Source organism: Alternaria incomplexa (genome assembly GCF_024043165.1).
Source record: "Alternaria incomplexa strain BMP 0042 chromosome Unknown scaffold_4, whole genome shotgun sequence".
Lineage (NCBI taxonomy): Eukaryota > Fungi > Ascomycota > Dothideomycetes > Pleosporales > Pleosporaceae > Alternaria > Alternaria incomplexa.
The window spans coordinates 713,014-732,299 of NW_026249853.1; the positions used below are offsets into that span (position 1 = coordinate 713,014).

The window sequence follows — 19,286 nt, forward strand, 5'->3', positions numbered from 1 at the left end:
GAGTCGTGAGATAGTCTGAGACTTCCACACTCGAATTCATAGCAGAACACAGACGTTTCATCCGAATCAAACTGTGCCTTTGCAAGGGCTACTTTTGCACCTCGAAACTTGGACATGAGTACGTGGAGTGCGTTCTTGGTCGATATGATTGGTGTACGCCACGAAGTCGACACGTCCAGGGTCGGATGCGGCGCAGGAGTTGGTGTCGCTTAGCCATTCGTCAGCGGCTGCGGTCTTCCTCGCGAGCGGCAAGGGAACCTCACGATACCAACATACATGTTCCTGTCGGTCATCAATCAACCACGACAAGCTATGGAATTCGAACTTCTCGACACTGCAACTTGCGAAATCACTTTCGATAGCCCCGCTGGCGAACAACAATCAGCGGTGCAGTGCGATCAACTCGACAAAGACTGCGACGCCAGCCTACACCAATCACTCATCTACTGAGATTGTGTCCTGCTATATCTCGCCAAGGATGACAACTGGAGATACGGTGGACTGTATGCGAGGATGCTGTACTTGCGACTTTCTGCATCTTTAGTCTTACCAATATGGTTTCGACGGCATCATGATGACGGCCAACGCCAGCCTTCACGTCAAAGGCCACCCAACTATATACCTACGGATGCTCTATGATGCGCCTCATCAATCTCGCCTGCTCTCCCTGGAGTTGATGATATGGAGCAACATCATGCTAACTTCAACCATAGTAAAATGTTCATTGGCGGTCTGAACTGGGAGACAACAGAAGGTACGTGATGACACATTAGTAGAGCAAGGCATACCCCAGTCTTACTACAAAACTATACGCTCAAACGTAGGGACTTACTAAATCCCCACAACAGATTCACTCAAGGGTTACTTCTCACAATTTGGCGAAGTCAGTGAATGCACCGTAATGCGGGATGCTGCCACTGGACGCTCGAGAGGATTCGGTTTCCTTACGTTCAAGGACCCGAAGTGCGTCAACATCGTCATGGTTAAGGAACACTACCTCGACGGCAAGATTGTATGTCTGCTCCAATCGACAACGAGCTATCAGCTAATACCATGCAGATTGACCCCAAGCGTGCTATCCCACGTGAGGAGCAGGAACGCACCAGCAAGATTTTCGTCGGTGGTGTGAGCCAAGAAGCAACCGAGGAAGACTTCACCAACTTCTTCAAGCAATTCGGTCGCGTTGTCGATGCCACACTCATGATGGACAAGGAGACCGGTCGACCCCGTGGTTTCGGTTTCGTTACATTCGATGGCGACGCAGCCGTAGACGCCACCCTACGTGGGCCCCTCCAGATCCTCGGCAAACAGATCGAGGTTAAGCGCGCTCAACCCCGTGGCAACATGCGCGACGACGATGGCGGCGATGGAAACAAGAAGTTCGGTCGCAACAACAAGTTCAACAAGTTCAACGATGGCGGTAACGGTAATCAAGGTGGCGGCAACAACTACGACAACGGCGGCGGAAACATGCAAGGCCAAGGCGGCAACAGCGCCATGTCTCCTGCTATGATGGCTCAGTACTGGCAGCGAATGCAACAGTACTTCCAGTCCATGCAGCAAACCCTTGCTCAGCAGCAAGCCGGCGGTGGTATGCCCGGTAACCCCATGGCTGCAATGGGCGGCATGAACCCGATGCAAATGCAGCAGATGCAACAGCAGATGATGAACCAAGGTATGAACCGCGGCAACGGCTCCCCGAACCCTCAAATGATGGGTGGCCCAGGTGGTATGAACCCGATGCAGATGCAGCAAATGCAGCAGATGCAAATGGCACAGATGCAAGGTGGAGGAGGCCCAGGAGGTCAAGGTGGTCCGGGTATGATGAATCCTCAAGGTGGCCAGAGTGCCGGTGCACGCCCAGCTTACACCGCTCAAGATCAACTCGCTTTCGAACAGCAGAAATACGAACAACAACAGGCTCGCCGCCAGCAGCAACTCTCCGGCCCCGCCGGCTTCGGTAACCCCCAGGGCGGCCCTCAGAGCTGGGACGGTATGTACGAAGACGCGCCTCAGCCTAACATTCCTTCCGGTCCCGGTGGTGGCCGCGGCGGCTTTAGGAACAACCGCTCTCGCCAGGGCTCCAGCCAGCCCCCTGCTGGTGGTGGTCAGGCTCCTATCAACGCTCCCACTGGACCCAAGAACGCTGGTGTCAGGGGTGCGAACTACCGTGGTGGAGGTCACCGCGGTGGTGGTGGCTTCAGGCACCAGCCCTACGGCGGCCGTGGTGGTTAGACGTGGATTCAAGAAGATTCAAGAGACGAGACCTGAGAGATGCGTCAAAGTCAAAACGGAGATGTGTTTACTCTTCTGGGTGGAGTCGGGTTTGTACATGGTGGAATAATTTCAGTTCGTGATATGCATGGCCGAGATCTTGATTTTGCGCTTCCTTTTCTTCCTCTTTGGGATGGGATGGGAGGGTAATGACATGGTATTGGGGTTTGCTGCATGAACAGGTTGGAGGTGGTCTTCTTCTTTCTGTATACTAGCATTTTCAAAAACAAAAAAGTCTATTTCGGCGTTGTTGGCCTTCCATTATTTCAAGTCTTTCAACTTTTGGGTTTTTCTTGATGAACACATCCACTCCCTCACTCTTTGTAGGTTCGCCCTCGCAGTGTGAGTTGATCAACCGATGAGTTAGAAAAGGCAGAGCCATGACTAACCTGGGGAGACATCTTTGGTCAAAGGAGAACAACAACTACATATCAAAACATGGTTCAGAAAGATACGGAATATCTCCCGTGTAAAGCAGCACATTAGGCACCGTTGGCGCGAATTCAATTCTCGTCTTTCCACCCCGAACATGCGGAGGGCTCATTCGGATTTTGGAACAGCGATTTGGTCTTTTGGGCAATTATACGGCTTGGACAAGTCCGTTTTATACTTCGAAGCAGTTCTTGAGCATCTTGTGTGGGGCGAGCGGCTTTAGGCTGAGATATTGATACTACGACCCAGAACACACAGCAACATCCCAGTTTCAGTAATCTCTTTTCGGTGAACGGTTTCATGTTGATTCTCTAATGACTGCGACTGTGTCGACACAAGCTCATGTTGGTGTCTCCCCAAACTTTCAGAAACAGAGAAGAAGACCCATTCGTTTCTCATGGCCCGTTTTGAGTGATGAATAGTATTGAGACTTGGCTTTTGGTGCTCTGGGCAGACGGTAGGTAGTTTCGAAGATTGGAAAGGAGGCGCACAACACCGGACATTAAGCACATTTGATGTCTTTTCGAAAGAACCCAACCGCAGACAAGCTCATGTCGTCCTCAGTTGTTTTATTTTGGAGTTGCCAATTTGAAGGCACAAGTAGAGAAGAGAAGACTGAGGAGTAGAAAAGAGGTTTTATATATGGCTACACTACGGTAGTCTCCACTACCAGAACCAGGACGGCGGGCAACATAGTTCTTTACATAGAGTCGTTTTGATCGTCCCGGGAAGGCAAAACGGGCAAAGGCATGAGCCTTGTTCTCTTTGTTTCTGGGAGCTATATCATGGTTCACAAGAACCGATAAGTCGAAGTGTGGTCTGCAAAGAAGGACTTTGATAGGGCTCGCGGTAGAAACTTCGGCGGAAGGAACGAACACATGTGACGAAATTGGTCTAATTTTGAAACCAGAGCGCCCGCAGACATGTATGTACCGTGCGCCATTTTTAGTATTGGAGATCCGAGATATAGCTAAAGAAGGAGAGCATGATCCGGCAGACGACATTGTTTATATGTGTGTAGCCTACGAGCGTTTGCATAGCTCATAGATGGTTTTTGATTCACCGTCTTTGGTTACCATTGCATGCTTCTCGAAAGAAGAATGGTATGGTACATGTGTTGGCGAAGAAACGCGAACCACGCACCCTGCATCGCGATGAAACTCGCATGAGATTTTGACCTCTCTGGTATGAGTGAGATACCCAGCAGCTTATGGACAGCACATGACCACATCTTTGCTCGTTTTACAACGACAAGAGCGGCAGGAGGAGACATATGGTTGCAGTAGGTTAGACCGCAGTGCCAAACATGCGGTTGCGGTTTACGAACTTTATTTTGAGAATCGAAGTATGTGTCTTCGGGGGTAACGGAGATGCTGAGCTGCCGGGTTTTATACGCGACAGCCAAATCGCGGAAGATGCTATGCAGGTAGCGCTTGTATACGTGTAGGCGACGCACATCCGGAAGAAATCGACGTCTTTTTCTACTCCGCAGCTCAATAGATCGTTTTCCAATGTCTTAATGAACATTTGATCGGTTTGTGCTGTCTTTCGTGTTTGTGGACTGAGAACAGCCCATAACACTTGCGCGAAAGATCTTTTGAAAACATGGAAGACAGCAAGGTGTCAAGAAGAGGCTTGGGTGATGCACTTGTGTTTTTGAAGAGAAAGACAGCGCCAGTCATCCGTCGATGCGATTGCTTTTTGTTGTAGAGCGCCCATTCAAGTGGGATGAAGAGTAGCAGAGAAGAAAAAGTCGAGGCCCTTTTTATACCTTGAGGAGGCGAAGTCCTTGGACATACTAAGCGCCTGCGTTTATTTCGCGCAAGTCCACAACATCAACTTTGCGCTTTTTCCACTTGAACTGCTCATCCGCGTAGCGCAATGCTCTTCCGAAAACTGTCAAACTTTGGAGAAAGTCGAAGCAGAAGGTCCGATACCACATTTTCACATCATTGGCCTGTTTTTGGAACGACGCGAGAATTCCAGACCGCAGAAGTCATCAATTCTGCTTGATTTCATTGTGATGATCCGCTCAGGGAGGACAGCAGGACATAGCATTGGCAGAGCGTTGTTTTTTGTCGATAAACGTTGGAAGTGACGATGTAGAAAAGAAGAAAGTGAAGTGAGAGGTATTTATATGCAGATACTTGATCACGAGGGCCGCTAGCGATAGTCGTTGGTGCGAAGACGTAGATGTTCTCCCAAAGTCGGATCGCATGCTGTGATGGACGCCATAGGGTCCTTCGCCTCGAGTCAGACTTTCGTAAAGCAACCTTTTGCGTATTTGACTTCGGGAACATGATTACAGTGAAAAAACATTTTGTGATGATGTACTGATGTAGGATTCATTACATTACGACATAGTCGTCATTAGTCTAACGTCCAAAAGAGCCTGAGCCCGTATCTAAACTCCACCCATGCAATGCCATGCTGATGTTATACAACAACTAACCCAACCCAACGCTATGCAATTCAATATCCAAACAATAGCCGAAGCCAGTTCCAAAAACCAATATATTCCCTCCTACTCCCTTTGGAGCCTTTGTTCTGGTAGCTCAACTTCCAAGTGGCAGCTGGCCAAGGTGCAGCCCATAACTTGATCGAGACTTTGAAACCGACATATTCTTTCGTAAAACATTTCCTGACACATGCACTCATCGCGACGATGCCAACGGCTACGGTGTAGAACGCTGGACCGAAGACCATCGTATCCTATAAGTTGGTCCAGCCCGCCTAGAGGCCGACACATCCGGGGATGTGGATTAGGACGATGGCCCATGGAAGTATGGAGGAGACCATGAGCTTCCACGACGCGCCTTGTGCAGGCGCAGCAGGGACGGCGTCCTTAGCAGCATTGTTCTCCAGGCCGTTGGCAGTCGGCGCTGGGGTTGTGGCAGGGTATATCGTACGGATAGTGGTGAAGCCGCGATCGTCGTATCCGGTGACTGTCTTAGGCCCATTGTCGGATGAACCCGTAGGCAAAGCTTGCGGCGATGAGGTATAGGAACCTTGAGGGAACATCTACAGGTGATTGTTAGCATTTCGTCACTAAAGTAGACAGGGGCTCGAAAAAGGCTTACTGACAGTGGCTGAGCTGGGTGGAACAACCTTTCCGGAATCCGAAACGGTCCACCCGCTCGGGAGCCCGGGGTAGTTCGCAAACGTAGGCTGCGCAGTGGGAGTCGCCGACGGGTCGGGGATCCAGGGGTAGACGCTGGGACGTGTGTAGTCGGAGGTCTGGTGAGGAGTGAAGGGCAGAGGCTGTCCGGTGGCAGTCGCAGTGATGGCGGGTGCGTCTGCGATGGGAGCGTTACCGCCAGAGAAGACGGTACCTCCAACAGACTTGATAGATCCCGAGGTGCCAGATTGATCGCCATAGACGTATTGAGTACCGGTGGAGTAGTCCTGAACCATGAGAGACTTGACCTTCATGCTGAAGGGGCCTTGAGAGTAGTCGGTAGGTCCACGGGCCCAAGAGATGGTACCTGCAGGGTTGGCGGAGTCACCACCGCTCCATGCACCGAACTTGATCTGCATGGGGGTCTGGGGGTACTGGTTGTTGGCGTTGGCAGGCTCCAGAGTGCGGACAGTCACGTCATTAATCTGCCATACGATCTGTTCTGGAGTCCATTCGATGGTGTACTTCTTGAAGCCTGACTGGCTGCCCGGGTCGTCGTGGAAAGCACCACGGTTGTAGTCTGTGGTTTGTCCCTTGCCGAAGTAGTTGCTCTGAACCTCGTCGGGGTCTGCTCCGAGCCACTCCCAGTCGATTTCGTCCAAAGTGTCGGATTGCAGTACGAAACTGCTGACGATACCCGCGCCGGGTGCGGCTTGAACCTCAATGTCCACCTTTCCGAACATGATGTACCACAGCGAAGTAAGCTGAGGTGCATCGCCGGACTGTCTTATGGTGAAAGACACGCCATCGTCGCCGTATGTGGGGTTGCCTTGGGGTGTGAAACTCTCAGATTCAGACGAGAAGTCGATGTTGACGGTCCTTCCGAGAGCCGAATCTGGAGGACAGTCGCTTCGTAGTGTGGGGTTGCAGTTGGACCATGTCTGAGCGGCGGCAGGGGCAATGAGGGCGACCGAGGCCAGAGCAGTGAGTGCTCGCATGGTGGTGCGCATCTTGAGTGCGATGTGACGGCGGAGATGACAGGTAGCGAGCGTTGCCGACGGGATGCGCCGGTGGTTGTGGTACAGCGACGGGATGCGATGTGATGTCCAAGATGTGCTGTGATATCAAACGAGTACTAGCGAGTAACACGTGTGAGTATCGGGGTGAAGAGAGAAGTTTGGTTGGGTACCCGCTCAGCACTTGAGAGGCAGTGGTAGAGGTGTGTAATGGTGACAGACACAGCTGCCGGCCAGCATATGTAGTGTACCAGCCATCTCTGAGCAATGACCTACATGATGAGGTGTCGCGCGGGCTAGCAGAGCGGGCCAGGGCTTGTCGCGATACAGGATTCGGTGGAATTGGGCGAGGTTGGCTGAGCGACGCCGGGAGGCTGGTAGACGATGTTTCCCAGCCACACCAAGACCCCTGCCTCAGCCGAGCGCAGCTGCCAACACCGCGCCCAGGCAGGGATCCATCTCGAATATGACGCAATCGAATTTCTTCTCCTCAACAAAGTCCGTGGTAGTTTACACAGTGAACAGGTATTGCGCAAAGTGCAAAACACGGTGTAAGTGACATGGCGGTATCCCAGACCTCAACTCGGGTGTGGCGTCGAAAAGTGGCGCAACGCATCCAGTATCCAGACCCCGCAACACCAGATCCTGCACCTATCTTTAGACACAACGCGCACTCCGCATACGATCCGCTTCTAGTCTCGAATAGCACCTGCAGCGGCACAAGACCCTGCATACGATCCTTCCGAGAACACCGTGGAAGACTTTGTCCCTTTCTAGGCGAATCTGAGTCACACGTCCATCAAGAATTTATCGACGTTACGAGGTCTCACCACCTCACGAAGTAACCCAAGTGACAATGTCTCTCACCAACGCCACGCCGCTCGAGGTCGCCCAGGCGGCCAGACTCGGATCCCGGAAACTTGCTGTCTTGTCTACCGAGGAGCGGAATGCCGCACTGACTGCTATTCATGCTGCACTAGCAACTGGAAAAGAGGAGGTCCTAGCGGCCAATGCGCGGGATCTGGAAGCTGCGAACAAGGCCGCAGCAGGAGGCACGCTAAGTGCAAGTTTGGTCAAAAGACTGGATCTGGGGAAGCCGGGGAAGTATGAGGATATGCTGCAGGGGATACTGGACGTGAAGGAGTTGGAGGATCCTATCAACAAGACCACCGCGAGGACCCTACTGGATGATGACTTGGTCCTCTCAAGGATAACATGTCCTATTGGCGTTCTTCTCATCATCTTCGAAGCTAGACCTGAAGTCATCGCGAACATATCCGCGCTCGCCATCAAGTCTGGAAACGCAGCTATCCTCAAAGGTGGCCGAGAATCCAGCAACAGCTTCGCGGCCATTGCATCCATCATTTCCAAGGCTCTTACGTCAACAGCGGTCCCATCAGACTGCCTGCAACTAGTCCAAACACACGATGTCATCGCCGACTTGCTGAAGCAGGATACGTACATCGATCTTTGTATTCCTCGCGGTGGTAATAAACTAGTCCGCTATGTGAAGGACACGACCACCATCCCCGTCCTCGGCCACGCAGATGGAATATGTTCAACCTACCTCTGCGCGGACTACCCCGCCGAAAAGGCCACTAAGATAGTCTTGGACGCAAAGACAAGCTACCCAGCTGGCTGCAACGCCCTCGAGCAACTCATTGTTGAAGAAGCAGCCTTGAGCACCACTCTTCCCACCGTCGCAGAAGCACTCTTACAAAAGGGCGTATCACTCCGCTGTGACCATACCTCGCTCCTCGCCCTCAGAGGCAAACTAGACCCACACTCCGCTACGCTTCTACAGGAAGCCGGACCGGAAGACTACGACACCGAGTTCCTAGACTACATACTCGCCATTAAGACAGTTACCAACGTCGACGAAGCTATCAACCACATCAACGCTCACGGTTCCCACCACACCGATGCCATACTCACCACCTCGGAAATCACAGCGAAGACTTTCCTCGCAGCCGTCGACTCATCCTCCGTTTACTGGAACACCAGCACGCGCATGGCGGATGGCCAGCGATATGGCTTCGGTACCGAAGTCGGCATCTCAACAAATAAGATCCATTCTAGAGGACCTGTTGGACTAGAAGGCTTGACGATTTACAAATGGGTCATTGTAGGTGATGCGCAGGTCAGTGCAGATTACGGCGCTGGAGGCAAGCAGTGGAAACATCAGCGCCTCCCAGTTGGTGACGAAGGGAGTGTAGCGAGGAATGAGGAGGAGAGGGAGGTATTGAGGAAGTTCAGGGCAAGCAAGGCTTGATTGCATCCGACTGAGTATCGACGCGTCGACAGAAGATAAACACGTGACCTATACAACACCCAATATACGCAACGTATGTGCACGTTACAACCCCACCAAATACACCGACTTGCAACCCGCAGACACACATCACCAAGAATGCCACGTTACAAACACCTTCCCCATGCACCTACCTCCTCGCTCCACCTACCCCATACCCATTACTGTGCTCTCTACCTACCTGCCCGCGCGAGAAAAAAGTCTTCACACCTCGTCACGCATTTCTATCTACATCCCTCCATTTACCTCTTGATCCCGGATCGCCTCCGTAGTACAACCGTAGTTATCGAATGTTGTACGCGTCTTCTTCCAAGCATTGCATGTACTGTACTCCACCGCAGCGGCTGTGGTGTAACGAGGGCAGATTGCTTTCGGTTGGCATGCCGTACCTAATCGGCCCGTTGTACACTTGGGGTGGGGGTCGTTACCCACTTTCACGCTTGTTGGTGTGTACGAATGTAATTGCTGCCGACTCGCGCAACCTTGGTGCGCGGGAAAATGAGATGACGATGTGACGGTGTAAATGTCCGTGGTTTGATTAGGGCTAGTCATGTAGAGTGAGGTGGGTGGTTGTTGGGATCGATCGATCGGAATGCGAATGCGATTGTTTGGTGGTATCGAAGGGCATTGTCTCGTGGAAATGTAGGTGATGCGCCAGGAAAGCGTTCAGAGAAGCGATGACAGAAGTTGATGCACTAAGTGGGAAGACAACATGTGTTGGAGTGCAAGTCTAAATGTATGATTTTTGCTCAACACCTTCTCAAGATGCAAACTGTATGCAACTATCTACCTAGAGTCTCCGCACAAATGCGCCGACTCCATGTCTTCCCATCCCTTCTCATAACATAACGTGGTATCCCATAAACATTCCCGAAACTACACATATCGAACATTTCATGTGTCTGCGCTTACTCAACACCCTTGTTCCTCAGAGCCAAGGGGCTCTGGCTGAAGATCTGGGCACCGTCCTTGAGACGACGCTCCTCGTTCTTGCGGCCGTTGACGAAGTCGGGGTGGTTGAGAGTAAGCTCAACAGCACCGTTGACAACGTGGTCGACGGCCTCTACACCCAACATGAACGAGTGGTCCTGGTTACCGACCTCGTAGCGCCATGAGCCGAAGCGGCCACGAGACAGGATGTCCTTGGCCTGGAGGGCAGGGAGAAGCTTGGTGAGGACGCCCTCACGCTCGAGGGATGGGGTGGGGTATCCATGGTCGAAGCGGCGGTGGTAGGTGGAGACGATCTCGTCATCCGACTTGATCATCTCGGTGTTGATGAGACCCTGAATGCAGTCCTTGAGCATGTTCTTCTCATCGACGGGCTTCATGCTGGACTCGGAGACCTCCAACATGATGGACCAGTATGGGCCCTCCTTGGGCTCAGTGGAGCTGGGCTTGGAGCCATCTGCCATCTGCTGAGTGGCGAGCTTGACGTCCTTCTGGGGCTGGTTGTATGGCGAGTAGTTGGAGAAGATGGTGGCACGGTAGAATGGGCAGTCATCCTCGGGGAAGTACAACCAGCACTTGTCGCCAATGCGCTCTGGTCGCTCGCCGCGGAGACCAACGCCAATGACGTGGGTGGTGGAGTAGAAGAGACCCTTGCTGAGGTCGATGAGCTCCTTGTCGCCCATGAACTCGACGAGCTGATCGACAGCCATGGTGTTGACGAGCTTCTTGTAGTTGACAACTGTGCCGTCGTTCAGGTGTACCTTGTGGCCGTCGGCATCAACCCTGTTGACCTTGCCGTGGTCACCGTATCTTGTCTTGGAGTCTGGCAGTGTCTTTGCAACAGCCTTCCAGATACCACCGGTACCGTCTCGCGCGGGGAAGCGGAAGGTGGCGTTGGGGCCCCAGTTTCCTGCGGTCTTGTTGTGGATGATGTTGTTGATGACACCCTTGACGTTGGGGGCGGCGACACGCTCTCCGAGCCATTGGCACTGCATCTTGGTGGTGGGCACAGCCCAGACCTTGAAGTTGTATGGTCGCATGAAGAGGTCAGCGATGCCAACACCCATCTGGCGCATGATCCACTCGTCAAAGTCCTTGGGCTTGGTGTTGGCCACGCGGGCCTCGAGTGCGGCGTCAATCAAGCCGTCGACACACTTGGCCTGGTCGTCCTTGTCCAAGATGGACAGGTTGTTCTGGAATGGGTAGGGGACCCAGTTGCGCTTGCAGCGGACGTACGACACACGCTCGTGGGTGAACCAGTCGTCATCGTTGGGGAGGGCCTCGTCGATGCAGTCGTCGAAGTACTTGTAGTGGGAGAAGATGACATGGCCACCAACGTCGTAGAGCTGGGGAGGAGTTAGAGGCGGGCAGTCAATTGGCGGTGGGGGTACTCACGAAGCCCTCTGGAGTGACGTCGGTCGAAGCCAGACCACCAGGCGTCTCATTGGAGTCGACAATCATCCATGAGGGGCCATCCTGTTGTTGTTAGCATGTGCCCCGCCACTTGGACTCTGTGTTGAGCATACAATCTGGTGGAGGCGCTTTGCTGCTCCCAGACCGGTCGGGCCAGCGCCGATAACGAGCACGTCGACCGAACTATGGCATTGTCAGCGCGTGCTCAGAAGGATGCCGTGTGGGTGAGCAGGCGGTGAACATACATTTCTTCCTTGGCGGATCCCATCTTGCCCTGTAGTATTTCCTGGAAACTCGGAACGCGCTTCAAAGTCTGGCGGGCGTAGTTGAGCATGTACTCTGCGGGCGAGCAGCACTTGTAGTTATAGAGAGGGTGTGGAGCAGAGGCCAGACGTTTGGGGCGTGGTGAGGAATATAGCTGGCGATAAACTAAGGACGCCAAGGCGATGCTGCGTTAAGTGGGTCCAGGGTAACAGAGGGCCAGCCGCCGAAGGAGTCGGCTGGGGAGAGCTTGGGGGCTTCAGACGGCCGCGCTGCAACGGCGAGAAAAGGGGCAGGCCGCCATGGGGACCGGCGATCGGGCTTGACGCAGCTGCTCGTGGGCGCCTTGATTGGTGCCGGCCGTCTGCTTCACCACTCGTGCGTGCAACATGTTCATTGCCCGTGGCCTCGAGTTGCGTGTGTCACCATGGCCTCTGCACGTTCCCGCGGGTGGAGCCTCAATCTGGCGGGCTGCAGCACATGGTGAAGCTTGACCGACTCTATCTCTGGGGGACTACAGCCTCAGATCAACGACGCATCGACTTGGTGTCGTGCTAGTGCCACGGTGCAACGACGCCTGTGTGCGAAGTACTCTGCATACCCCTAACGGTGCGCCTCACCCTGCGCTCCAGCGACGCGGCACAGCTCCTGCAATGTAAACCGCTGCGCGTGGCAGCAGCGAGTGCGCGATGTGCATGAAGCTGTCACTTTTCTACATATATGTGGGACCGGTGTCTTCGGCGCCTCTCTGCAGGGTGCCAGTACGCGTACACACCTACACAAGCAAGTGCAAGAGGCGGCTCAAAATTTCGGCGCCATTGATGGGAGTGCTCGCCGCTGTGGTCGATTGCGCGTCCACTCAGGGCTCCACGGGCGATCAGTTTCACCTCATCGAGCACTTGCAAAATCCCGCGCGGCTCCTGGCAAATCTTCATCTGGCCTCATATCAGCTCTAGTACATAGTCGGCCGTTGCCCAGTGATAGCACGCCTAAACCAGAACCCCCCCTGTGCACCGGCTCTAGAAGTCGTCTGGCTGATTCCCGCTCCGCCCCTCCCCTTCCCTAGCGCAGTCGAGGTATTAGTACCGTCACATTTACTGTACAAGTGCTCTCAACACTTCTCGTCGCTCTTTATCTCCTCATTGCTCCAGCGCTGTTACAGCTGCTTCGTGTTGCTTGTGCCACGCTTGTCCCTTGACGCGCAACACCCGCCATCAGTCAGCAGCGCTAGCCCACTGCTACTGCAACCTTGCAACTTGCATTCCCAGCGCCGCAACCACCTCCTTTGACCTTCACTCAACACCTTTACCGTCCCTCGTTAGCCACCACCCGCAAATATGTCCGACGAGAAGATGAGATCCTCGGTCGAGGCCTCGCGCGACACAGCCCTGCCTGTGCTGCCGACCGTCAACCCAGATGCGCAGAAGCCAGCCCCCGAGGCGCCATCTTTCCATCCTGCAGTATACATTGCAACATGGATCTCGCTCAGTTCCAGCACAATTGTCTTCAACAAGTACATCTTAGACACAGCCAAGTTCCGTACGTTCACTCTGCTCCGCCGCACCTCCGCATTCTAACACACCGGCAGACTACCCCATCTTCCTCACAACATGGCATTTGGTTTTCGCGACCGTCATGACCCAGATCCTCGCCCGCTTCACCACCGTCCTCGACTCCCGGAAAAAGGTGCCCATGACCGGACGCGTATACCTGCGAGCCATCGTCCCCATCGGTATCTTCTTCAGTATGAGCTTGATCTGCGGTAACCAGGCATATCTGTACCTGAGTGTGGCCTTCATCCAGATGCTGAAGGTATGTTCTCCACGAATTTGGACCTGTAGCAGCTACTGACCTCAGCAGGCTACTATGCCCGTCGCTGTCCTCATCACCACCTGGAGTCTCGGAGTTGCGCCTGTCAACCTCAAGACTCTCGGAAACGTCTCCTTCATCGTCATCGGTGTAGTCATTGCCTCGTTGGGAGAGATCAAGTTCGTCATGGTCGGTTTCCTCTTCCAGGCCGCTGGTATCGTCTTCGAGGCTGTCCGTCTGGTCATGGTTCAGCGCCTTCTCAGCGGTGCCGACTTCAAGATGGACCCGCTCGTCTCCCTCTACTACTACGCCCCTGCTTGCGCCTTCATCAACGGTGTCATTCTCATGTTCACTGAGCTCCCCAAGATGTCTATGGCTGACATCGACCGTGTTGGTCTGACCACTCTGCTGGCCAACGCATCCGTCGCTTTCTTGCTCAACGTCTCCGTCGTTTTCCTGGTACGTTCCTTCTACACACTCCACAAACTATCACTAACACGTCTTCAGATTGGCAAGACCTCCTCGCTCGTCCTTACTCTCTCCGGTGTACTCAAGGACATCCTCCTCGTCTTTGCGTCCATGTTCCTTTTCAAGGACCCCGTCTCTCCTCTCCAGGCTTTCGGTTACGCCATCGCGCTTGGCGGTCTCGTCTACTACAAGCTCGGCGGAGAGAAGCTGAAAGAGTACCTCGGCCAAGGTAGCATGAAGTGGCAAGAGTTTGGCCACACCCGCCCCGTCCTTCGCAAGTTGATGGTCTTCGCCGCCGTCATCATTGGCATGTTCCTCGTCCTTGGCTCTCTCGGACCCCGCTACGCCCCCGACTCGACCAACCAGGTCTACAACGGCATCGGCAAGCTCATTGGCGACAAGGCCGTATGAAGAACTGGTTCCTTCTAAAATCGGTCTTGGCAATTTTCTAGCTGGGAGTAGGCCTACTTGCATTACGCTGGTCTACCTCGATTTCCCTTCCCCCTTGTCGTTTTATCTGTAGCTTGGAGCGGGCTTGGAGTGTACGGTGACCGGTGTTTATACGCATAGACGAGCAGGAGCTTTCATGCCGACGGAGCCTTCTTTGATGCTTTTTGTGGTTCGGTACGCGACTGGTGTCAATCGCATGTCAGGGAGCAATGACAGGAAATGATTAAGTAACACGTTTTTGGCACATAGATCTTGCAGGCATTCACAGAACTGCGAGCGAAAGTATATACTTGTAGCTATATAATTGGTAATGCCGTGGAGCATCCGATGCATTTCTTCTACTGTACTTGTGATGCATTTTACGACGAATAACATGGGCAAACTACAATGAAGCAGATACGACTACTAGTTGACTCCGCATGCTGAGTACGCTCACGGACTTGGATAACAACTATCGATTTTGACGTTCCATGTTGTCGTGCTGATGCATGCGCGGCCGCTCCTGCCCTGTGGAGTTCTGAAGTTCTCGCTTCGCACGGGCCACACCACGCCAAGCTGCCCTTTCCTGCCAAATTCGAATCGCGAACTTCAGCTTCCTCCCTCAGTCGTTACTAACCCACAGCACAACACGCTCAAAATCAGTCAAGATGGGAATCGACCTCGACCGCCACCATGTTCGAGACGGGCACCGCAGTATGTGATCCCCCGTCGAGTCGGCGCAGCAATGCGCTGGCGACAGCTGTCTTTTAGACGCAACATGAAGCCTTCGAAGGAGAGAGATTGACGAGTATACAGAGGTCCCTAAGTCTACCAACCCCTACGTCAGGCTGTTGGTGCGCCTTTACAAGTTCCTGGCTCGTAAGTACTTCACCTTGCAAATGCGCACATTGTTTGTGCTAACAGCGGACAGGCCGTACCGATGCCAACTTCAACAAGACCGTTCTGCGACGCCTCATGATGTCGAAGACCAACCGCCCCGTAAGACGACCGATCGCAATCACAGGAGAACAACGTAACTAACACAGCATAGCCGGTCTCCGTTTCCAAGATCGTCGCGAACGCCGCCAACAAGCACTCCGCCAAGGAGCACGCCGGCAAGACCGTCGTCGTTGTACGTGAAGCGATACCCGAAGCGAAGATCAATGGCTAACATTCCGTCAGGTCGGTACCGTCACTGACGACAACCGCATGCTCGAGGTCCCCAAGCTCTCCGTTGCGGCTCTCCGCTTCACCGCCTCTGCCCGCGCCCGCATCGAGAAGGCCGGTGGTGAGTGCCTCACCATCGACGAGGTCGCTACCCGCTTCCCCACTGGATCCAACACCCTCCTCCTCCGTGGACCCAAGAACGCCCGTGAGGCCTTCAAGCATTTCGGCTTCGGTCCCCACTCCCACAAGAAGCCTTACGTCGAGAGCAAGGGCCGCAAGTTCGAGCGTGCCCGTGGACGCAGAAGGTCGCGTGGTTTCAAGGTTTAAGCGTGTGCTTACAGCACTCTTGGTTTCTCTGGGTTGGCGTGGTCATGGTCATGGGAATTCTTACGAGGCGCGCTTCATGACTGGCAAAGGCTCTTCGAAAGCCTGCAAAAAGATACTCAATGCTCAACATGAAATGAAAGCATACACATGGGCTCTCCCGAGCTCATGGTTAAATCATGAACAATCATCCCATCTATGGACGTGCATGTCTTCAAAACTGAGTTAGCGATCTAGTTATTCGCGAATTTCACATGCAGGATATTTTGCCCGCAACAGGTAATACTGTATAGCGATGTTGAACGACGAAGTTTTTCGCGTGCTAAATTTTCTGCGGCTCCCCCACATTCAGCCACCCAGCGCTAGCCAATCTAAACCACCCGACGTAATGCCCCGACTAGTCACTGCATCACTTGAATGACTTGACATTGACAACAACTCTGGCAAAATGGTCGACAGTCGAAAAGTAGGAGTGCTAGGCGGCGGCCAACTGGGCCGCATGCTAATCGAGGCTGCCAACCGATTGAACGTTCAAGTCAATGTCCTGGACGTAGGGGCATCACCAGCAAAGCAGATATCAGCGCACGACGGCCATATCGAGGGATCTTTCAAGGATGCAGCGGCTGTAAAGAAACTCGCAGAATCATCCGATGTCGTCACTGTCGAGATCGAACATGTCGATACCCATATGCTCGAAGAGGTAGCGGGGCAGGTCGTTGTTGAACCCAGCTGGAAAACACTACGGACCATCAAAGACAAATACGCCCAAAAGCAGTACCTGAAAGAGCATGGAGTGGATGTCGCAGATAGCATCGATCTCGAAGGAAAGGGTGTTGCGGGATTGAAGGAAGTAGGTTCGTCATATGGCTATCCGTTCATGCTCAAGAGCAAGACAGAGGCGTATGACGGCAAGGGCAACTTTGTGGTGAAGAGGGAGGCGGACGTTGATGAAGCATTTGAGGCCTTAGGGAAGAGGCCGCTGTATGCAGAGCGCTGGGCGGACTTCAGGATGGAGCTCGCAGTCATGGTCGTCAAGACCAAGGACGGCGTGCTCACATTCCCTACTGTCGAGACTGTGCATGAGGACAGTATCTGCAAGCTCACATACGCACCACCCAGGAACGTAGCAGAGGAAACTGCACAACGAGCCCAGGAACTCGCAAAGAAGGCTATCGGTGCTTTCGAAGGCAAGGGTGTCTTCGGTGTTGAGATGTTCCTGCTCAAAGACGACAGCCTGCTCATCAACGAGATCGCACCTCGTCCGCACAACTCGGGACATTACACCATCGAAGCCTGCCCCATCTCGCAATACGACGCGCATCTCCGAGCTATCCTTGACCTACCCATCTCGCAATCTAGCCTGCGCCTCCGCGAGCCCTCCATCATGCTGAACATCCTTGGCGGCAAGACACCAGACTCCCACGTTCAAGTCGCGAAGAGGGCTCTTGAGTCACCAAACGCATCAATTCACCTCTACGGAAAAGGCGATGCGCGTCCCGGCCGCAAGATGGGCCACATCACCCTCACAGCCCCCACACTCGCAGCCGCAGAACGCGAGATCCAGCCCCTCGTCGACTTTGTCGACGCCCAAAAGGGAAAGACCGTCGAATCACGAAGCTCAAAAAGCTCCACAGAAGAGCCTCTCGTCGCTGTAATCATGGGCTCAGACTCCGATCTCCCCGTCCTCCGCGCCGGTCTGGAGATCCTCACTAAACTGCAAATCCCCTTCACCACGCGCATCACTAGCGCCCACCGCACCCCCGACTGGCTCCGCGAGTTCTCCAAGACCGCTTCTCAGACGTCTCTAAAAGTCATCATCGGCGCTGCGGGTGGCGCTGCCCATCTACCCGGTATGTGTGCGTCGTGGACCACACTTCCGGTGATTGGTCTGCCCGTCAAGGCGAGTGTGATGGATGGCTGGGACAGTCTTGTTAGCATGACCCAGATGCCGCGTGGCGAGCCTGTTGCTACTGTCGGTATCAATAACTCGACCAATGCTGCGCTGCTTGCTGTACGCATCCTTGGTGCGGAGGATAAGACGATTCGCGAGAGGTTGAGGGTTTGGATGGAGGGGAATGAGAAGGAGGTTATGCGGAAGGATAAGGCGTTGCTGGAGGATGGGTGGGAGGCTTATCTTAAGGGTATGGGCAAATAGACGGTGATGGGAAGGTGGTGGGCTGAGGGGCTGAGGAAGCATGTGCTTTGTTTGTGAACACTGAGTGGTGGGATATGCAGGAAGTAGAATACCTCTTTCTGGCCTAAGAAATGGACCTTCCCTTTACGGATATCTTAAGTGCAGTACACATGCAATGTTACGGAAGTCTTTTACTATCGAGGCTCATTACGATGATGATGATCATCATCACTGTTCACTCCAGCCTCAACAGCAGCCTCTTCTCCACACAACACATGAGAGCAACCCTGACTCTTTTCATTACTGTATTCGCACAGTTGACTCCATGAGACTCGCGTTCTAGTGTTTTATGGTGCTTCTTCCGCGCAAGAACATAGGGTAGAGAGATGTAGTTTTCGAACACATCTTTGAATTCGTCGCTCATTTTTAGAAGACGCCACGAGACCACAGCCATAATCCACTTCTCATGTGCTTTGGTAAATCGGGTTTTGCATGTGCGGACAAGAGAAGAAGGAAGAGCAAAAAGTGCAGATTTTATAGCTGAGGCGGGGAGAGTGACAGCACATCGATTTGCGGATCCATTCTTTTGGACGGCTTCCCGTCCTCTTCACATAACAGTTTCCATCCGTCATTTTGAGAGTAGCTCTTCAAAGAGTAGAGACGAGGAGAAAACGACATCCCCTCGTCCGAAAGTCATTTTAAAGTACAAAGCTTCCTTATCTTGCCTGCTTGCACATGGAAAGGCTGTCCAGAATTTTTGGAAGTAGGATAGGGCACATCGACAGCCCATGAAGATGAATATGGGAGGTGGCTGCGAGAAGAGGAGGACCATGCAGCAACTGTAGCTAGCTTTTGGGAAAAGGAGTGAGAACTGTGGTGTGTGGAAACAGAGAAGGTAGGAAAGGAAGAGGCGGCTTTATACGCGTCAAGAGTCATCCAGAGCGCGCACTCATCACGTGGTCTCCGATATGTTTTGAACAAGGAAGCACACTCTTTTCATGTTCTGCTGCTTCAGCACTTTTTGGATGCGGTCGTATATGTTTGAGATCGGTACATGAGGTTTCTCATTTCGTGGGTAGAGAATCGGGGAGACGACAGGCACATGTGTTGGACATTGAAGCTTTTGAGAAAGGGAAGACGCGGACATAGAACGTCCCTTATGCGTCTTTTGAAGAATCGTGT

The 19,286-nt window shown here is 53.3% G+C and overlaps 7 protein-coding genes across 7 annotated transcripts; 5 read left to right on the top strand and 2 right to left on the bottom strand.

Moving 5' to 3' along the window:
* Positions 1–717: 717 nt before the first annotated feature.
* J4E90_003428 (uncharacterized protein) lies at positions 718–2,235 on the top strand (the record flags this gene model as incomplete). The annotated part of the gene is made up of 3 exons (XM_051432998.1): positions 718–754; positions 849–1,012; positions 1,060–2,235. The coding sequence occupies 3 exons, from the start codon at positions 718–720 to the stop codon at positions 2,233–2,235; spliced, it is 1,377 nt and encodes a 458-aa protein (XP_051292896.1).
* A 3,204-nt stretch (positions 2,236–5,439) lies between these two features.
* Positions 5,440–6,834, bottom strand: J4E90_003429 (uncharacterized protein; the record flags this gene model as incomplete). The annotated part of the gene is made up of 2 exons (XM_051432999.1): positions 5,440–5,727; positions 5,791–6,834. The coding sequence occupies 2 exons, from the start codon at positions 6,832–6,834 to the stop codon at positions 5,440–5,442; spliced, it is 1,332 nt and encodes a 443-aa protein (XP_051292897.1).
* An 862-nt stretch (positions 6,835–7,696) lies between these two features.
* On the top strand, positions 7,697–9,112 carry J4E90_003430 (uncharacterized protein; the record flags this gene model as incomplete). The annotated part of the gene is made up of 1 exon (XM_051433000.1): positions 7,697–9,112. The coding sequence occupies one exon, from the start codon at positions 7,697–7,699 to the stop codon at positions 9,110–9,112; it is 1,416 nt and encodes a 471-aa protein (XP_051292898.1).
* Positions 9,113–10,059: 947 nt separating this feature from the next.
* J4E90_003431 (uncharacterized protein) lies at positions 10,060–11,846 on the bottom strand (the record flags this gene model as incomplete). The annotated part of the gene is made up of 4 exons (XM_051433001.1): positions 10,060–11,445; positions 11,495–11,575; positions 11,626–11,695; positions 11,758–11,846. 4 exons carry the CDS (start codon positions 11,844–11,846, stop codon positions 10,060–10,062), a joined length of 1,626 nt encoding a protein of 541 aa, XP_051292899.1.
* Positions 11,847–13,110: 1,264 nt separating this feature from the next.
* J4E90_003432 (uncharacterized protein) lies at positions 13,111–14,461 on the top strand (the record flags this gene model as incomplete). Its single annotated transcript, XM_051433002.1, has 4 exons — positions 13,111–13,312; positions 13,362–13,585; positions 13,634–14,041; positions 14,090–14,461. 4 exons carry the CDS (start codon positions 13,111–13,113, stop codon positions 14,459–14,461), a joined length of 1,206 nt encoding a protein of 401 aa, XP_051292900.1.
* Positions 14,462–15,172: 711 nt separating this feature from the next.
* J4E90_003433 (uncharacterized protein) lies at positions 15,173–15,973 on the top strand (the record flags this gene model as incomplete). Its single annotated transcript, XM_051433003.1, has 5 exons — positions 15,173–15,193; positions 15,298–15,358; positions 15,411–15,478; positions 15,531–15,611; positions 15,662–15,973. 5 exons carry the CDS (start codon positions 15,173–15,175, stop codon positions 15,971–15,973), a joined length of 543 nt encoding a protein of 180 aa, XP_051292901.1.
* Positions 15,974–16,418: 445 nt separating this feature from the next.
* J4E90_003434 (uncharacterized protein) lies at positions 16,419–18,125 on the top strand (the record flags this gene model as incomplete). The annotated part of the gene is made up of 1 exon (XM_051433004.1): positions 16,419–18,125. One exon carries the CDS (start codon positions 16,419–16,421, stop codon positions 18,123–18,125), a length of 1,707 nt encoding a protein of 568 aa, XP_051292902.1.
* Between the last annotated feature and the right edge of the window lie 1,161 nt (positions 18,126–19,286).